Below are 21501 nucleotides of genomic sequence, written 5' to 3'. Positions count from 1 at the left end.
TCCCCACCATTCTCCAGGGTATAGTTCTCAGTGCCCACAATGAGTAATAAATCCAACACAGTCAGCCACAAGTTTGTTTCTATTATTCTCTGCCTGAAAACAATGATTTTTAAAGACACATAGATCATGTTTCTTGATCTTGTATGGTTCCCGCCGCATATATAAAACTCAAGTAATTCAATGTGCTGAACCATCCAAAATATATTTGTTTTTTCTCTTTCGGCTTTTGTTTTGCAGTGCTAGGGATGGAACTCAAGGCCTCACACGTGCTAGGCAAGCACTCTATACTTCCATCACCCCCCAAATACACTATTAAAATGCATTAAACATACACTAGATATACATACTACACTAAATCTATGGTAGAAATATACATCCCACCTCACTGCAGTGGGGGCAGAACTAATACAAATCTTACAGAGCTCCTTTCAACATTTACCCTGCAGTTTATCAAACAGTTCAGCAGATGAGCTGCAGAGCCAGATTACGAGTCTCACTCCTGGGCTCTGCTACTTACAAACTGAGTGACCTTAGGCAAGTCACTCACCCTCTCTGTGCTTCAATTTCATGTGCAAAACCTCTCAGAATACTGCTATACAAGGTGAAAGCTCTTAATGTGTCTAGCTATATATTTTAATTTTAACATGAGACACTAAAGCAATTCATGCTGATATCATAAAACAGTGAATAAGACAAAAACCTATGTTAAAACAGTATGTTCAATACATTTCTCTTAAGGAAGCTGAAATCCACATATTTAAAAATGTTAACCACTCTGGAAAAATTCTCTTTTCATACCTAAAAAAGTAAAAGGTCTAAGTCAGAAACGCCTTTTTCAATGTAAAATTTAACATTTTAATACTAATGCTGTACACTTGTTTTACTTAACACTTTAGGGGAGTAACTACCTCTGACATCAACTCAAGAAGACACTTTTGTTGCTAATGTAATCAGTTTTTGGAATGGCAGTCAGAAAATAAAGGGATGCTTATTATTCAAACAAAAAAGAAATGCCTTTTACTGTTATTATTTCAAATGAGCAGTACCCTGTGTTTGGTTTTGTATCACTAGGTATATTGTTAAACTCCCAAATAAATGTAACTCCTTAGTGAGGTTAGGTCCTAATCACTTCTACTCTTTAAATATTGACGACTTACAAATTTTAGGTAAATTAATAATGGATTCTAAATTTCTTCTATGCTTCCCTTTATCATATTTTTAAAAATATATATGTCAAAAACAGTATTTAAACTCACGTTTTTTTTTTCCCTTTTGTTTTTTTTCCACTACCAGGAATTGAACTCACCACCTTGCACTTGCCAGGCAGGCGCTGTGCCACTGAGCTAAATCCCCAGCCCCTTAAGCTCACTTTTTAACAAACTCCAACATTTTCAGAGTCTGAATTTAATTACTAAACATTAATGATGGTCTCACTCTGAAAACTGGCAATTAAAACAGAATTAAGCACTCCGCCTGTACTTTCTATGAACTGTACTTCACAATTATAGCCCTAATTAATAAAAAGTTATCTAAAAAATAAACCCAGTTGACAAATGTAGAACAGTTGAACTAGGAAATCAATATGTTAATGTCTATAATGAAATAACTACTCAAGCAACAATATTCAATGAGTAGAACTATTTGATGAAACATTGACAGGGAATTTTTATAACGAGAGGTATCATGTCACATCCTGAATTCACTACATGATCATAGATGTTATACATCATTTTTTTATGCTGTACCTCTCAATTGATGCAGTATGAAATACACTGAACCAAAAGGCAAACAAGCTTCTAGATCTTTTTATTTTTGGAAAATATAGGGGTTAAACACAGAAGGAATCACAACAACAAAATACATGTGTCTATCTACACATACAACCCACCAACAGTCAATGGTTAACTTGTGTATTAAAGATGCTTAAATACATCAACCAATAAAAACATTTTCTGAGCATTCAGAAGGCTAAGGCAGGAGGATCACTGCAAATTCAAGATCAGCCTGGGCCACAAAGTAAGCTCAAGGCCAGCCTCAACTGCACAGTGAGAGTCTCAAAAAAGACCAAAAGAAAAAATTTCTGAAGTAACTAGAGAAATCTGATTCTAGATATTAAAATAGGCCTACAAATTACTGTTAATTTTTACAATGTAACAACAGCACTGTGATGATGTAAATTTCTGTTGCTGCTATTTGTTTCTGTAGTAATGAGCTGCATCCCCAGCCCTTTTTTATTTATTACTTTGAGACACACTCTTGCTTCATCACTGTATTGCCCAAGCTGACTGTGAACTTGAAATTCTCCTGCCTGGGGCTCCCACCATTCTGATTATAGCTTTGTGTCACCACCAGCTCTGTCATTTTTACAAGTGATCACTGAAGGCTGAGGGCGCAGCTCATTGGTAGAGCACAAAGCACAATGATACACAAGAGGACAATAATTTGATATCTGATTGCTTTAAAATACTTCAAAAGGGGTTTTAATTTTAAAAAAAATGAAAGCGAATGTAGATTTTAAATAATGGATATATATGAACATTCAATTCATTCTACTCTGAGTATGTTAGAAAATTGTGTTTTCAACTTGGATGACATAACTAACAAGGCAGCAGTGTGGAACTCTCAAGAGCGTCTACTAGAGAATGACATATAGCATAGTAAAAGTATGCAGGGTGCATTAGTTACCAGATTCCAAAGCAACTAAGTAACAAAATACGAAGATAGGGGAAAAGCAAGTGAAGCCAGGCATAGTGGCCGCCCATGCCTATACTCCAGCTACTTGGGAGGTTGAGGCAGGAAGAACCAAGCTCAAGGTCAACCTGGACAATTAAGCAAAACCCTGCCCCAAAATGCAATTTAAAATAGGAAGTGCGGGTGCGTAGTCTGCAACTCAGTGGCAGAGTTTTACCCAGCATCCCACTCAACATTTACAAGCCAGCTCCTCTCTCCTTCACCTTCTGGTCACGTTTCCTGAAAGAGAATTTTATAGTCAACATTTCTATTTCCAAACCCACCACCTGCTATTTTTCGTGATTTTTATTAAATAATACATGTGGTGCAAGATTTAAAATTTAGTAGTACAAATTTGACAACACTAGAAATACCTCAAATTCTTGTTAACTCATGCTTTTTAACCCTTATTTTTCTTTGTTTGTTTTTTTGGGACAGGATCTCACTATTTAGTTTAGGGTGGCCTAAACTCATTATGTAGCCCAAGCTGCCTCAGTCCGCTCAGTGCTGGGATTACAGGTATGTGCCACTACTTCTACCTTATCTAAGGGATTCTCATTAAGACCGAAGTTTCTTATTATAGGCAGCTAAGTTAGATAGAAATTAACATACAGTCAGAGAGGGACTGGGCTCTCAAGGAAGTCAGTGGAAGAATAAAGGTATCAGAACTGTGGCTGGAGGCGCATCTCAAGAAGGCTAGGCCCACTGGCATCATGGTGCACACCTGTAATCTCAGGTGAGGCTGAGGCAGGAGGATAACCATGAGTTCAAGGCAAGTCTGTACTACTACACAGTGAGACCCTGCCTCAAAAAAAAAAGAAAAAGAAAAAGAAAAAAAAAAACACCAGGCCCAAGATAAACATACAATGGCCAGGCCTACATGCCTCCCTAAGGGATAAACAATAACTTGACGTTAAAACATAATTAGCATTATCTGATCCAAGAGATTCAGATAGGCATCAGTCACCTAAAGAGGATGGGTGATCACAATATCTCAACCCATCTCTTCCCAAAAAAAGCCTTTTGTATCCTTGCTATATGATTCATTTCCCTACTGGACCAGTATTAGCTAAGCAGCTGTACTTGTTATCCTATAGGCTGATGGCAGTGTGACCCACGCTGTACTCACATCCTGACTTTGCTGTATAAATTACCCAACAAAGGGCCTCATGGCAAACCACTTGTGCAACCCCGTCTCTCGGGAGCTATCTCCCAATAAACCTTTCCTATTCCCAACCTCCGCTGTCCCTTGGAATTCATTTTTCAATTTTGGGAGACATGAATGCAGCACATTTGACTCCAGCAGGTGGGGAGTTATATTTCTCCTTTATGAGTATCATCTACATGTACACACACACACGCACACACACACAACCACCTCTGCTATCCTCATTTACTCAATGTAAGTATATGCATTACATATTTTTTACTTTATCAATCTTTAATTACACTATTATGTATATGTCTTTCCAAACCCTAACATGAACTGTGAGCTTCCTTTCCTGGATGGTTCGTTCTGCTTCATTTTATTGGCTTTCTTTTTTTATAACCCATTTGCACTCCCTATGTTAGTGACTTGCAAACTAGGCTGTAAAGCCTTGAAAGAACAGGCACAGAAATCCAAGTGGGCAAAGCTTGCTACCTCCCCTAGCACTCCGAATGCAAGTGCACGCACACACTACCACCATGTCGGCTCTCCTCTACTTTGCACGTTGGACACTGGCAAATGAATTTATTAGAACAAAGGAGAAACAGGGTGAGGACTAGAGGACTGGCTCAGTAGTAAGGAGTTCACCTAGCACATGCAAAGCTCCGGCTTTTATCCCCAACACGGAGGGAGAAATGAAGACAGCATCAATGAGCTGAGAGGCAACTTTACAAGGATGTGTGTATGAATGTGTGTGTGTGTGTGTGTGTGTGTGTGTGTGTGTATCTTACATATATATTCCCAAAGGAAAGAGAAACAAAATATAATGGTTAAAAGTTTTCCAAAAATTAGATGAAAAACAATGACCACAAAGATCCAAGAAAGTAGCTCAACCATCCAAGAAACATGAACAAAAGGGAAGTCACACTATAACAAAAACCTCAAGAGACCAGAGAAAGATCATTAAGACCAATTCATTCATTTATCCACACTGGCAAGTATCATCCTTGATATTCTCCTTTTTCGCCTTCATACTTGAAAGTTTACTTCCTAGGAAACTGAAGGCCACTCAGCTTTCTCTACCCCTACTGCTATCGCCCTAATCCAGGATCTCCTTAATCTTCTCTTTGTAGTATTGTTACAGCCCCATTGCCAGTTCAACCACTTCGTTCCTGGAGGGGGAAACTTTCACCCTCCGTCACTACCAGATAGGCTACCTAAAATACAAATCGGAACATGTGGTTGAAAAATCTTCAAATGGCTCCACACTGCTTAAAGGATAAAATCTAATCTAAACTCCTTAGGGCATACAAATTCCTTGACACCTCACAATCTATCTAGCAATCTAACTGATAAACTTTTCCTTCCTTCTCATCACCTGACTTTTAACTTCCTTGAAAATTCTAGCATAGAAATTATCTCCTGTTGGGGCTGGGGATTTAGCTCAGCGGCAAAGCGCCTGCCTGGCAAGCGCAAGGTCGTGAGTTCGGTTCCCGTACTGGAGAAAAACCAAAAAAAAAAGAAAAGAAATTATCTCCTGTAGGAGTCAGCTCCCAAACCCATGTAAGACATACATACTTCCCAGTGCTTGCTACTAACCTACACACTATACCGTGAGTTCCTCAGAGATTTAGAAAAATATCAAAGGAAGGAAAAATGAAGAAAAAGAGAAACACATACAAACAGGTCAAAGACAAAGAAAAACGTAAGACAGCTAAAAGAGAAAAACAACTAGATTAAATGCAAAAACTCAATAATTTAGTTAAAATACTAGGTAATGGAAAACTGTCACATGCTGCTTTTACAAGATAGGCAATAACAAAGCTGATACACTACCCTGTGTCAGTAAAACAGTATTTTATGATTGATATGTGAAATGATTTACCAGGAAGATAGAACAACTCTAAATTTGTATGTATCAACAGTACATGTGAAATGAACTAAACAAACTCCACAATAATTGTTGGGAACTTGAACATACCCTAAGATCTGATTTTTTTAAAGCAGAAAAAATATTATATATGTAAGAGGTCTAAACACAGTAAAAAAAAATCCAACTTTGTTGTCACATACAGAACCCTATGCAACAACAGAATGCGCGGCCTTTTCAAGGCGACCGACAATGACTACAGACTTGAGTATGAAATAAGGCTCAAAGCATCAAAGATTGAAATCCAGAGCACTTGTTCAAGCTACCATGGATATGAGCTAGAAAACACATGCACATACACACATATCCCCCCAAATAAAAATGGTTAAGAGGCTAAACTGTTACTTTTATCATAATTTTTCTAAAGTTTTCAAAGTCACAAATTGATTGGAAATGAATCAAATGTACATCTGAGTAAATGTGAGATGAGAAAAATGGGAATGAGATGAATCACAATGGGAATGAGAAAACATTTTGACGTGAACAGTAGCAATAAACGTATGTCAAGCAAGTGACATCTGTTGCCTATTATTAGGGCAGAAATCTGAATATGTCAGTCCCTGCATCTTGGTATTGAAGTCACCAAGGAAAATACAATGAGCAGTTAAGCACTACGTGGAATAATGCATTATTCACAAAAGAGACAAAATCCAGTCAGCTTCAGTAGTGGCTGTCAGCACCCCCACAACTACTGGCTTGCTTGCTCTAAGGGCTGATACAAATAATTGGCCTGTACATATTCCTCTCTGCTTCAGCAAAAAGACCTCATCAGAGACAAATTTAGTAGGGGCCTGGCTAAGTGACACATGTCATACATGCTTAGGCAGAATAAAGGAGTACACACAGTCTGAGACAGACAGAGAGATACTCTTCACATGAGGGAACAAGTTCAGCACAGCCTGTACTCTGTCTCTTGGTAAGGAGGCCCACAGACCAAGTGAATGGAAAAGTGAATGGAAAGGCTGCACAAGAAAGGGACTGCCTTTCCCAAAATACATCAAAACTTGTGGGTAAGGCTGGAGTTGTAGCTCGGTGTTACAGTACATGCCTAGCATGGGTGTGGGCAAGTACAAGCCCCAGCACCATTAAAAAACATATAGGAAGGAAATAATAAAGGTAAAGTTATCAACAAAACAGGGAAACTTAATAGTCAAAAACTGTTTTTTTTAAAAAAAGCAAGAAAGTTGGTAACTTCTTAGCAAAATTTATCAAGGTCAAAAAAAAAAATTAGCAATGAAGTACACCTCATTACAGATCCTACACATGTATTACTTAAATAACTCTCTCAAGAATAGAAAAAAGAAACGCCTCCCAACTTGACACTAAAACTTGTCTAGGACATTACCAGAAAGGAAAATTATATACCAATCTCACTTGTGAATATAGTTATAAATTATACACCAATCTCACTTGTGAATATAGTTATAAAACTCTTGATTAAAATACTAGCAGCTGGGGGCTGGGGATTGAGCTCAGCGGCACAGCACTTGCCTGACAAGCGCAAGGTCGTGAGTTCAATTCCCGGTACTGGAATAAAAAAAAAAAAAAATACTAGCAACTGATACAGTAATACATCAAAAGGAAAGGTTTATGCCAGGAATCCAAAGGTTAACACCCAACTTTTTATAACTGATGTTAATTAACCTCAATAGAAAAAAAAATGGAGAAAAATAAAGCAATCATAATTAAAGGCAGAAAAAATTATCTAATAAAATTTACCATTCATTCATGATGAAACTACTAACGGCACTAAGAACAAAAAAGAAACTTCCTTGATCTGATAAAATATACAGAGAAAACCTACAACAAACACTGTATCTAACAATAAATTATTGAATGTTGTCCCTGAGACTGGAAACAAGACAAGGCTGCTCACTATCACCTTTGATTTAACAGTGTTCTGAAAATTAGAGACAGTGTAGAAGACAGGAAAGGCTATAATCAGAATTTACACAAAAACCATCAGAATAAGGACACAGAGGTATAGTTCAGAGGTAGAGCACTTACCTCTCACGTAGAAGGCTCAGGGTTCAACCCCAAGAAGTGTGGGGTTAGGGGCTATGATATTCACAACATGCATCATTAAAATAGAGTGAAAAATTCAGTATAAAACAATAAATTGTATTTCTGTATACCAACAAATAATAGTTTTGTAAATGATACCCTTTCCAATAATATGAGGAATGGACTACCTCGGGATAAATCAAACATGTATGATCTCTACAATGAAAACTTCAAAAGTCTGAGAGAAATTAAAGGTCTAAACAAGCGGGGATATGATATACAGGTAAGATAATACTTCTAAAGAAATTAATTTTTCTTCAAATCCAATAAAAAGTTTCACAAGATGTCAATCAAAGTTACACCCAGCCGGCGTAGTGGTGCACACCTGTAACCCCAGCACTCAGGAGGCTAAGGCATGAGGCCCCATGAGTTCGAGGCCAGCTTAGGTTACATAACCAAGTTCAAGGATGTCCTGAACTGCACAGCAAGACCCTGTCTCAAAGGAATAAATGAATGAATGAATGAATGGATGGATGGATGAATAAATCACACCCAGTTTCTTCTGTGGGGTCTAAAAAGCTGAACCTGCAACTTATAAAGCAGGTTCAAAAACTCAAAAGCTGTGAAGGCAATCTTCAGACTCACAGGGCCAACAGACTGACAACAAAGGTGATCTGCAATGGGGAAAGATCTTTTCCATAACTGACACTGCATCAACCAACAGCCTGGAAAAAAAGACTTATGCTCCCTTTCATCTCACAACAAATGTAACAATCGATTCCAAGTGGTTTGTAGATCAAATGTAAAAACATAATATAATCAAAACAGAAATAACCTCATAAATTTGGTAAAGGAAGAGTTTTTTTAAGGAAATAGACTATCCATGAAGAAAACAAAATGAAATTGGTCTTAACACTGCTCATCAAAAGACAGTAATAAGAGCGCAAATGAAGCCAAGAATAGAGCATACCCATAAACTCCACACTCTGGAGGCCTCTGCGAGTTCAAGGCCAGCCTAGGCTACACAGTGAATTCAAGGCCGGGCTAATTGCATAGGGAGACCCCCCCCAGCTCAAAAAGCCAATCAGTCAATCAATTGTGAAAATGCAGCTGGGCATGGTAAACACCTGTAATCTCAGCACTGTGGGAGAATGAGGCAGGAGGATGCAAGACGGAGCCCAGCAATTTAGTGTCTTAACCAGACCCTGTCTCAAATAAAACATAAAAAAGGAAGGCGGGAGGGAGGGCGAGGAAAGGAGTGGCGGACGGAGGGAAAAACACTATTCTAGTGGTTACCACTAGAGGGAGGGACAAGGTAGGCCGGAATAAGAAACGGAGATACTCTGCGTTGCTGGAAACCCTTCTTTCCCACATGTAGGTTACACAGGTGTCACTTACATACCATAAATTCCTCTCTACGCTGTATCTCACAACTTTTCAAAGGATGTTAAAATTTTATTTATAGCCAATTTGGTACATCAAAAAGTAAAATAATACCTTATAAGGCAAAAATCAAGAAAAGTCTTCTATCATTGCACTATCTTTGTAAACCACCAAAATAAATAAATAACAAAAACCTTAACCTTCCTTCTTACCTCATCTGCAATGAACAAGACCTGAAATGCCAAAATGTGTCCCTCATTTCCGCCTACATGGCCACTCCCCAAATTTAGGACCCAGTGCCTCTTATCTAAATTAACATAAGACTCTTGCCCTTGCTTAAATCTTTCACAAACGTTTTCTTCCTGAAAAAAATCTTGCTATGTGAGCTCAAGCAACCCTTCTGTCTCAACCTCCTGAGTAGCTGCACTTGCTTCAGCATGCAGCTACAGCATCCAACTAAATTTTGTGTGTGTGGTCCTGGGGATTGAACCCAGGGGTTCTCTACAACTAAGCTACACCCCCAGATCCCTTAGTTTTTTACTGTAAGACTGACTCAAAGTCATGACCCTCCTGCCTCACCCTCTTGAGCAGCTGAGATTACACGTGTGCCCGCCATAATACAACCAGCCCAGCAAAACTTTAATGCAATCCACAGAAATACATTTACCATCCGTTGTAATATACTGTATATACAGCACTTTTATATAAAACTAAATCTTCGTGAAACAATACATACTTTAACATGTGCAAGGCTTTCTGATAAACCCATCACATTCTAACTCATCCTTTTAAAACTACAGTGGTCTTGGCCCACTACATTGATTTAGTATGCGGTAATCAAGAATTTCAAAACCCACATCCTAGATAATTCACACAATTCAAAACACTTACCCTTAAACCCTAGTAATCCTCAACCCCTCCGTGGCATTTTTGCTCCCACAGACCAGGCTTCAGTGTTAGTGGGAGCCTGGGCACAATTCATCCATGACTCTGAGTGACAAAAAAGAGGTGACTCAGGCCCTAAAAACCAGCAGAACCTGCCACATACAAAGACTTTAGCGACCATACTGTCTACACCTTCAGAAATGGTACTGAAGTGGGCCAGATGTGGTAATAATTACAGTGTGCCTGTAATCCCAGCAGTCGCAAGGCTTGAGGTAGGAGTAGTGCTGTGAGTTCGAGGCCAGCCTGGGCTACAGAATTCAAGTCCAGCCTGAACTGTATAGTGAAACCCTACCTCAAAAAGACAAAGGAAAGAAAGAGAGAGAGAGAGAAAGAGAGAAAGAGAAAAAGAGAGAGGGAGACAGGGAGAGAGTGAGAGAGCGAGAGAGGGGAAGGAAGGAAGGAAGGAAGGAAGGAAGGAAGGAAGGAAGGAAGGAAGGAAGGAAGGAAGAAAAAATGGTATTGAATCCTTTCAATGCAGCACAGGGAAACAAACCAGCCTCCAAAACCAGGATACTAGCCAGGCACATTGGTGCATGGGAGGCTGCAGTAAGATACAAAGCTCAAGTCAACTTAGCAAGACCCATCTCAAAATAAAAAATAAAGGGCTCCTGATATAGCTCAATAGTGAAATAGCCCTGGGTTCCATCATTGGTACCACCAAAAAGGAAGGGAGGGACGGGAAGGGGAAGGAAAATAGTCTTTAAGAGTGGAAAGAAAAAAAAGGGGCTGGGGATTCAGCTCAGCAGCACAGCGCCTGCCTGCCAAGCGCAACGTTGTGAGTTTGATTCCCGGTACCAGAAAAAAAAACTATTAATACAAAAATGTTAATCTGAATTTCTGAAGGGCGAGGAAGGGATTTTCTAGTCTTAGTGATAATTCTCTCTTTTCTTTTTCTGCAGTAATGGAGATGGAACTTAGGGTCACAGCCCCAGTTGCTGTTTAACTTTTAAAAATTTTGTTTTCCTTCAAGGCTTCCCTACATTATAACCTGTCACTTATCTTTCTAAAAAACATATTCACTAGCATAAAAATATTCAGTGGCTTCACATTATGTCCTTAATAAAATACCAATTCCTTAAAGAAGCACTTAACCTTAATATCTAACACCATCACAGTTGTTTCCCAAATTCATTCCTACTTCTTTTCCTGCACAAACAACTCACAGTCTAGCCTCATTCCCTTTGTGAAATAGTACTCCTTGCCTGAAAATGACCTGTGCCAACTAACTGCATCCTTCCTTCGATGTGTGGCTGAGGAGCGGAGCACAGCTCAGTGGCAGAGGGCTTCCTTCACATGCTCAAGCCTCTTGGTTTCATCCCCAGCACACAGCGTCTCACACATGCGCACACACACATGCACACACACACACAATCTCAGGTCAGGAAACCCCCATCTCATTGAAGCTTTCTCTCCAGTTTTCCCATGCCCACTCTGTACTACAATCAATAGTACAAAGGGGATTCCTGAAACTTACCATTATCTCTACTACAAAAACATGTCAGAATTAATGAATTGTAGAAGCTTATAATTCTTTCAGTTCAATTTTTTCATTTGTAAAAGAGATAAGAAATGGAGGCAGTAATACCAAAACATATTGTGTATAATTTTAGGTGTCTTTCATTCTATGGCAGTTTTCAAATACAGACAGCAATCCCATTTTATAGAGAGACCTTAAAATTTGCCAAAGGTTAGGAATAGCTGGAATCAAGATTTAGAAACCATCTTCCTACCATATTATGTATGCCACAGTCCCAAACAGAAGAAGCTATTTTTTTGTTTCAAATCACACAGATGTTAGTATCTGAAAATGAACTAGCACTTTAGGTGCATGTATTTATAGTTATATCTTAACAAAATATACGGGGAGCAAAAAAAAAATTAAATTTAATGGAGCCTATAAAATATTACCCATTTTTGAAAGGAGTCTATCAAACAAACATTTCTCTTAGCCATCATCAATACAGTCTCTTTTTTTTGGTACTGGGAATCAAACTTATGACCTCAGCCTTGCCAGGCAAGCACTTATGCTGCTGAGCTATATCCCTGGCCCTGCCAGTACAGTCTTAAGTCACACCTCCCACTCTAACACTTTGTTATCTTAGGACATCAAAAACAAAAAGGAATAGGGAATAAAAAGCTAGACACTTTATTGTTATTAAAAGTTATGTTAATATTGTGACTATATTTTTTTTTGGTTTTTCTCCGGTACCAGGAACCGAACTCACGACCTTGCGCTTGCCAGGCAGGCGCTTTGCCGCTGAGCTAAATCCCCAGCCCCTTGTGACTATATTTTATATATACACATGTACATATACACACAGAATTTAAGAGTCCTATAAATATGCCTTCTAATAAATTTAACAGATTACCTAATATTTTACAGAAACTTATACTGTTCAAAGTAAGGGTTAAGCTCATTCTTTAAAAATAAAGAAGATTAATTTTAAAATTAGAACAGTAGGGTGAGGGTATAGCGTAGTGGTAAAGCACTAGGCTCAAATGAAGTAGCAGTTTAGCCTAGCACCTAGCCTATATGTTAGGCTAGCACCCAGGCTACAGTGTTAGATCTGTAGCACCACAAGGAAAAAAAAATGGTAAATGTGTAAGTTTAGCACACTTGAAGAAAACACAATTCAGCTGGGTGTGGTGGTGCATGCCTGTAACCCCCATGTAATCCTAGCACTCAGGAGGCTGAGGCAAAAAGATCGCTGCAAGTTCCAGGCCACCCTGAACTGCACAGTGAAATCCTCAAAAAAAAAAAAGACACAACTCAAAAGAGCAACTGTACAGATCCATTTTTATTTTTCTCTTAAAACAACACCACCAATATCAAAATTAAGTATCAAAGAGATTATGAATTTTTAATAGAATGCTTAGATGCTTTCTAAAATGTTAGAAAACAAGGAAGGTTATATGAACAGTGCTCTGTAGCTACACAAGCCAATACATCAGTTCCCAAGCTAGTGTATGTGCTCTTAACAAATAAAATTAAATTGCTCAGTGGTACTGCAGCTGCCTAGCATGCACAGGCCCTGAGTTCAAACCCCGCACTGCAAAAAAAGGGTTTTTTTTAATGCAAAAGCTCACAGTACAGCAGCAGAGAGAACAATACACTCTTTAAATGTTCTCAGGTAGCTTCTGCATGTGAAACAAAATCTATTCATCCCCAAAACACTATGTTGTAGTTTCTTGTCTCCCCAAGAGACTGAGAATTTCAAAAAACAGATGCCTGGTTTTTGATTCAGGCATCCAATACTCAAATGCTCGGCAACAGTAATTATGGAAAGAGTATTTATTTCACCCTCACAACCACCCTTAGGTTTATTTTACGGTGAAGGGTACTGAGGGCTAAAAAGGTTAAGTAACTTAACCAAATTAAAGGAGCCAGTGGAACAGTTTTAGATTCAAAACCTGCACTGCTTAAACACCATGTTCTTCACTACTATTAACATATCGCTCTTTAAAAACACGAAACGGAAGCCTGACAAGGAGGCACAGGCCTGTAAACCCATGAGGCTGAGGTGGGAGGCCTGCCTAGACAGCCTAGCGACTTGGTGAGACTCTCTCTCAAAAGATTTAAAAGGAGCTTGGGATGTAGCTCAACAGGAAAAGAAACAGAAAGGAAGAGGGAGGAGAGAGAAGGGGACCACAGGGCAAGAAATGTCACGGAGCCTACAAAGAAAAGAGATATGTTAGCTGGATAATGTAACAGTGACTGCGACCTCATGATCTCTCAAGACTTTGCCATTATGGGTTATGTACGGGGCCCAAGTTATGAAGAAGGTGTAAATAATGACACATTAACAAAAAAAAAAATGTTCAACACTGTAGACACACCCTAAAACAACACAATGAAATATTCAAACACTAATTCATCAATATTTTTAAAAGGAAAAACAATTTTAGGAACCTCTGGAGAAAGATTCCGCTGAGCCTGAAAACTGACTTAATTCTTCCTTTACACGATGACGATCCAAAGAAATATAGATAAATCAAAAATCCAAATTCAAGTAAGTGAGGGGGAGAGTTGTTATGTAAAAAGACTATCTTAAAAGGAAAGCCGAAGGAATCCCTTTTCTAAAACAGTGGCACATATGGAAAAAAGAATGTAAATTTATGTTCAAGGGAACTTAAAGCAAAATCTTTTTCTAAGAGCCAAAGCTTTTTTTACATTGTACACAGACATGGCTTCCCTGCCTTCACCATAATATATCACCATAACCTCTTCTTGGTCAAAGAGCAGTAGTTTACAAGACGGGTTCTCATCCCAGAACAGCCATTTACAAACCACAAGTTCAGTTTCATTAACTATAAAATACAGGTTAGCAGTACTTGTCCACATCACAGGACAGTTAGGAGGATACAGGTGAAAGTACTGTATGAACATAATATAGTATTAAATACAAAGCACTGAGGTTGGTATTACTGTACTGTGTCAGAGATACTCTGCCTATTCTCACTGTCCTACAAAAACCTCACAATCCCCGTAATGGCAGAAAATCTATTTAAATTAGCTATATATTATTCCATGTGCTCATAGGTTTTGAGCAAAGACTAGGCCCTTTATCACTTTTACTGTATTCAAGTCTTTTCTGCATGCTCTGAAATTGCACATTTTCCTTAAGTAATTTCCAAGATACATATTACTACAGAAAACTAAAGTATATTCAAAGTGTATTCTAAACACATAAAAAAAGAAAATTTTGGAAAAAAAAAACAAACAAACAGGGTAGGGCAGATATATAGCTCAGTGTTTCAGCACTTGCCTACTATGCTCAAGGCCCTGAGTTCAATCCCCAGCATGAGGGTGGGGGGGTGCCCCGCAAACAGGTGTGGTGATGCATGCCTATATTTCCAGCACTCAGGAGGGCAAGGCAGAAGGATGGCTGTGTGCTTGAGCCCAGTCTGAGCTACACAGTGAATTCAAGGCCTGCCTGAACTACATCAGACCCTGTTCCAAAACAAAACAAACTATATTACTGATACCCAATTTCCTAAAACTACATTTTAATCTGTTTACTATATGATCCATGCTTTCCCTTCTGAAATACCAGGCGTAATTTTTATCTGTATAGTTCCAAGATAAAATCTCAAAACATTCCTACTGAGATTTTCTAAAGAAATTCTGAAGCATCCTTAGAGTTTATAATGACCTATCACTTCCCAGCCTCCTGGCTAAGATCAAGTGTAGAGTTTGTAATGACCTAGAATGTGAGGGAGTCAGATGTATTGAGTTGAAAGGTGAATAACCATCATTTCAGTTTATTGATGTTCTAGCTTCTGGACCAAAATCTCTGGATGCACATGGAGGAAATACATTTCTAAATAATAATCATCTTTTGAAAAAATAAGTGACAGCATTTACCATCACTTACAAATTAGCAGTTCAGATTATGAGCCCAAAGGTGAAAGTTCAAAGCTGCCACACAGAAATGAATATTGAATCACAATTAGTTACTTTCCAACAATCAAAACCAGTTTGATGTTACCACCTTTTTCCTTTTTGCCTATATCCTGCCTTTATTACAGAGTTTTGCCCCAAGAAAGGTAGTACCCACTTACTATGGCTGTTTCGACAATTAAATGACAACAAAATATATAGATCAGTCTCGCACATAGGGCCCCATCATAGATCTTATTACTATTCTATAGACAGATAATTAAAGGAAATCCCAGTCTTCAAATTTTCAAACTTTAAAGTCACTGCTTAAAAAGCAACATGATTTGTTAGTCCTGGAGTTTCCCAGGAAGTGGCACTACTTGGAAAATAAACTTAAAATAAGTTAATAAATAACAAGCAAGTATGAAGACTAGGGACGTGGCTCACAGTAAAGCACTCGTTAGCACGTGCAAAGCCCAGGGTCCAATCCCCAGGACCACAGTAAGGAACAAACAAGTACAAGTTCCAATTTGGAAGACATTTCCTTAAAGGAAATATATTTTTTAATTATAACAACATTGGACCCGTTATTACATACATATATATGTGTGTATATATATATACACACACACACATATATATATATGGCAACAAATACTCTCTTAAAATTTTGAACATTTTTGTCTCACAATTTTTCTCCCTAAAACATATGGTTCCTTTTAATCTGCTCAAAATTCTTCTAGGCAATAAGAACTGAAACCAACACAAGAAAGCGCAAGTGTCAGGGACTGTTCTGGGACCTGGGTATTGTTCATGTTTTATTCATCTCTGTATAGATGGATGGCTACTTGAGTAAAGATTTCAGCAAAGACCCAATCAATAAACATTGCTGAATTAAATTCGACAATTAATTGAATGAAGTCACCAAAAATTAGGCAGATGATCTGACTAATTCAAATAATGTTCTTATAAGCTCTACACAACCCAGTCTTTAAAATTAGTGAGGTGGTTTTTTGTTTGCAAGGATAAAAGAGCAAAGGAGGTTCATTTGCCCACACAATTCCTAAAACTAAATACTGCAAAACCTACAAAAAATTCCAAATTAACATTAGAGAGGAAACCACAACTTCCAAATTATTCGAAAATTTCTAGGTTCTTAAAGAGATTTTTTTTTTCCTCCCAGGTTTTTTGTCTGTCTATAAACACAGTGGGTCAAGAAAAGCAAATACCCCCAGGCATTGCTCATTCGAACATGAGGTACTAATTTCACTACAACTTAAAAATCTAGAAATACCAATCGAAACAACAACAAAAAAAAGATGTGCGTAGGTGCTACCTAAAAACTTAAATCTAGAATGCATGGCCAGGGTCACTACTTTGCAATCGAGTCCTCGCCTGTGGGAGGATTTGGGAAGAGAAAATGCAGACCAAGGCATCAAGGAGAGTAAGTCGCCCGGGTGAGGGAGGGAAAGGGAAAGACCAGAGAGGATTAATCGGGGCAATATTTATGGACGGGGGAAGTCACCCGGGCGGCAGCAGCCGAGGACCCCGTGCACGGGGAGTGGAAAGGGTTCGTTTTACAGTTAGAACGGGCAGAGGGGTGGGAGGAGGGGCAGCTACCACCGGAATCTTCGCTCCCGGGGTGGAATGGGTGCGTCACTCGCGTAGCGGCTTCTAGAAAGAGAAAATTTGCCCGCGGGGCAATCTTAATACGCGGCGGTGAGCAAGGGGGAGTGACCTTCCCGGGGTGATGGAGGAAGCCAGGGTCGCCTCCCGAGGGCCGGGGGTGGGGGACGCGCCCCGGGGCCCCGGCGGGCGGCCGGGAACACGGCGGCCGCCCGGGGACGTCGCGGACGCGGGCTCCAGTGTGGGCGTTACCTGCAGCGTCACCTCCTGGGGGTCCCAGTGCGGCCGCAGGTGTCGCAGGAGGCTCAGGGCCCCCTCGCGGCAGCGCTGCTCCTCCTGATCCTGCACCGTGACGTTCAGCTTGGGCACCTCGGGCGAGCCGGACGGGACGTGGATGTAATTGGCCATGGCCCAGGCGACGGCGGACACGACCACGACCACGACGGCGACGGCGACCACGAGAACGGCGGGCGCCGACAGGCTGGTGGTTCCTTCCGTCCCGGGGCGCCCTCGCGGGAGGGCTGGGGGCGCTCGGGTGGACGGGCGAGCGGTAGGAAGACGGCTAGAGGCGGCACCGTGGCCGAGCCGGAGCTGAGCAGCAACGGAACTGCGCCGCGGCCGCTCACGGGCAGGACTTCTCTGTGCGCTCCGCCGCGGTCGGCCGCGGAGGATGCCGGGACTGGCCTGACGCTGGCGTCACGCCGGGGGCGGAGTCTCGGTGCGTCACAAGCCGGCCGGGCATCCGAGCTCCGCGCACAAAGGGCCGGCGGCTGCGCGCCCGGCTGCGAGCGGCGGTAATCGCGTGCAAGCTGCAGAGCAGCTGGGTAGGCAGGCTCAGGGCTCCTGCTCCTGCGTGAGCCTCGACTCTGCAAGGCGTTAGAGCTTTAGCTCACCAGATCAGGAGAGTCCCGGGGCTCTGGGCTTGAGTTAGGGCTGAGGATATTTTAGGAAGCGGGAGGCACGGGTCCTGAAACAACCCCAGGGTCAACCTCTGAGTTAGAGCCTGAGTTGGGCCAGCTGTGTGGACTTGGTCGTCGTGACCCCGGGGCCGCTGTGTACCGAGAACCACTCAGTTTGATTACTATAGCAACTAAATTCCTATCGCCACGATATCAAGAGCTCAATATTTGAGACTAATTCAGTTAAGATGTTTGGGCAATACAAATTCAACACCTGAGGAAGTATTTTGAGGGTCTGATGATTGGCCGTGCTGAGAATTACTCGAAGCCCAGAAGAACAGGCTAGAACATGGAATGAACGCTAAAGGGAAGGAAAGAAAAATAGTTTTTCGATATAGTGCTAGAGAGACTGGTGGAGTGTGTCAGGGTGTATCTGAGCAGGCCCTGAAGTTCACAACGTCTACCCTTGAGCCTCTAGTATCAACGTCTTGTAACAGCTGTTTCCAACACTTAAGGGAATACTGGAAACTGGATAAGCCAAAAGTTATTTTTTGGGACTTCTAATTTTCTTTTATGATGGAAGAAAACGGGGACCTCAGAAGCTGTCTCCTCTGCATGCTAAGGCATGATGAATACATCTTTGTACTAAATTAACAACATTCAAAATGTTTTCTGTAACTGACACAAATTTATATTCTGCTTGTTCAGAAAGAGCCTACTTACTTTTGTAAATCAAAAAACAAATGCTTGAAGAACAACAATAAATTACTAAACTAAAAAGAGAGGGAAAATCGAGCTTTGCCATACAGCAAGGAAGCTGATTCAACCCTCCGTGCCTCCCCGCTCCCGACCTTTTTATTTCAGTGCTGGGGATTAAACCCAGGGCCTCAAACATTCAAACCAAATGTTCTACCACTGAGCTATCTTCTCAGCCCTTTTTTCTGTTATATTGAGACAATACCTTGCTAAGTTTTCCATGCTGGCCTCAAGTTTGCTGATCATCCTGTCCCAGCCTCTCAAGTAGCTAGCATTACAGGTGCTCACCCGCTAGGCTTACATATGTTTTTAAAATCATGTACTCCGCAGCACAAAAAGAAAAGGAAAAAAAGTAGTATACTACAAGAAATACTAGGGCATGCATTCCTTCCAGTCTGGGGGTAAATAATGAACATAGCGCCAAAGCTTATGAAGCTGTATCTCCATAACTCATAATCAAGACAGGGTAAAATGAGAGACGTATTAAACTGGTGGTAGAGGGGGTAACGTCTAAACATGCCAAGTGTTCACTTTTTTAATTTAAAAAAGCTTTGGGAAAAATTTTGTAATAATATTAAATACAATTGATGGTTCACCTGCTTTACCACCTAGCAATTTCAATTTCAGGTATATAAAAATAATTCCACACAAGTACACAAGTGTGTACAAAAATGTTCACTGCAGAATTGTTGGTAAGAGCTAAAACTTGGTAACAATATGTCCCTCACTATGGAAGTGATTAGATAAATAGGCAGAGCAATAAGTAGAATGCTTAGATTTGACAGATTCAATGACAAACTAAAGCTGGCGGATGGAACATACAAATTTACTTTTGCATACACTCAGCCAACAAGAGGGGCTTGACAATTCAGAAACCCAGCGGTAGTTTTTTAAGCCACCCTGCACATCTTGTTAGTTTGCAAACTGTCTCTGCCCGTTCCTTCCAGCTGTTCTTATTTCTTTCTGCTTCTAGTGGTTTTTGTTGAATATAAAATGTTGTTATGTATGACATAATTATTATGTCTTAAATGCACAATATGGGGGTCACAAGCAAAAGTGCCTAGATGTTTTAATGCTCTTTTCATGAATTCTGCCTACCGGTTTCTTTCTGTATGTCCTCTTATCATTCAGATTTTACTCAAAAATTATTCCCAGCAGGCCTTCTAATTGGTTTTTATCATAACAATGATATAGACAAAAATTATGTAGATATAGCTAAATAGATATATATATCTCAATCACTTATTACAATGTAAGTAATCTTGAGATTAGTGTATTTACCTTTCTTAATATCCATCTTTTGTTCTAGAATGGTGGCCCTAGGAGAGCAAAGCTACAGTTTATTTTATCTATTGCCATTTTTGCACTGCCTAGAATAGTGCCTAGGACATAAAGTACTCAATAAATAAATGCATAAGCCAACCTAGTTTCTAAAACTCTTCCAGTCTCCCATAAGAGCTCCCAGCCAGAGGTTGTATTAGCTGATCACTAGAGTACTCTACTGTGAACTCTCCTAGAGTCTGATCATTTCCTTAGCCACTGGCCATCCCATTTGTTATCTTTAGGCTTTTCTTAGCTATAGGATGTCAATAAAATTCCCCAGCACTTTGCAGCACATATCTAGAGGATATAAAATAGATATGGAGATATAACATTATTAGGAAGTATTTAACAGTTTTAGTCCCTTTCTGGTACTTAACATAACGTTAGTATCCTCCAATACCTGGAATGACCTTGCTTCCTATGTCTGTGTCTTGATATCCCATTCATTCTTCAGTTTAACACTCCAACAATCTTCTTAGAGTTTTTCTGGGTTTTCCTAGTGCAAATTCACTTCTGTCTGTGGTTCTTTCTATCTATCTATCTATCTATCTATCTGTCTGTCTATGTATCTATCCATCTATCTATGTTGTCGTGCTAGGGATAGAACCCAAGGCTCTGCACATGCTAGGCAGTCATTCTACCACTGAGCTACATCCCCACCCCTGCTTCTCTCTTTTATGCATCTGTTAAAACACCTCGGCACTTCTGCTTGTGACCCCCACATTGTGCATTTAAGACATACTAAGTGGGGCTGGGGATTTAGCTCCGGCAAAAACGCCTGCCTGGCAAGCGCAAGGTCGTGAGTTCGGTTCCCAGTACCGGAGAAAAAAAAAAAAAAAAAAAAAAAAAAAAAAAAACCATATAAATCCAAAGACATAATAAATATGTCATATATAAATGACCAGCAAAGCCATTATAACTTGCTTCACAGTAGGCATTTTGTGTAAGATAATGAAAGGTCACTAAATGTAAAGATCACTAAATATAAATTGTAGGGCTCTGATTATACATTTTTAATTGTAATGTATTTAGATTTAGTTACCAGAGTAATGAGACAGAGAATTTGCAGAAGAAAATATGCTGTGCAATAAGATTATATAGGCTAACAGCTAGCTCCTCCACTCAGCTGAAAACATGTTTAAAATGAAATCATTCCTATACACCTAATAGAAAACCAGAGTTGGTTAATTTCATTGCAAAGTGAGCTGAAACTTCAGGAATTCAAAACATCTGTAATACCAGACATTCAAGGTCTGGAATCCTCTGACCTTTCCCCACCAAAAAAAAATACAGAGTCTAAGGCAAAATCCCTATGTACTTAGATTTCAGAGATGCTATTATCAAAATAAGGCTGCACCTGTTCTGCACTTTACAACTT

The 21501-nt window shown here is 39.9% G+C and overlaps 1 protein-coding gene across 1 annotated transcript in view; it reads right to left on the bottom strand.

Moving 5' to 3' along the window:
* Positions 1 to 17835, bottom strand: part of Etnk1 (ethanolamine kinase 1) — a 58230-nt gene extending 40395 nt beyond the window's left edge. The window contains exon 1 of the mRNA XM_005379081.2: positions 17398 to 17835. Within this exon, the coding sequence (XP_005379138.1) occupies positions 17398 to 17553 (156 nt within the window). The 5' untranslated portion in view covers positions 17554 to 17835. The remainder of the gene's footprint in view (positions 1 to 17397) is intronic.
* Positions 17836 to 21501: the final 3666 nt, after the last annotated feature.

Source organism: Chinchilla lanigera, unplaced genomic scaffold (assembly GCF_000276665.1).
Source record: "Chinchilla lanigera isolate Chin_1 unplaced genomic scaffold, ChiLan1.0 scaffold00012, whole genome shotgun sequence".
In the NCBI taxonomy this organism is placed as follows: domain Eukaryota; kingdom Metazoa; phylum Chordata; class Mammalia; order Rodentia; family Chinchillidae; genus Chinchilla; species Chinchilla lanigera.
Note: the sequence above shows the minus strand (reverse complement) of the source record. Positions and strands in the feature narration are given on the sequence as shown.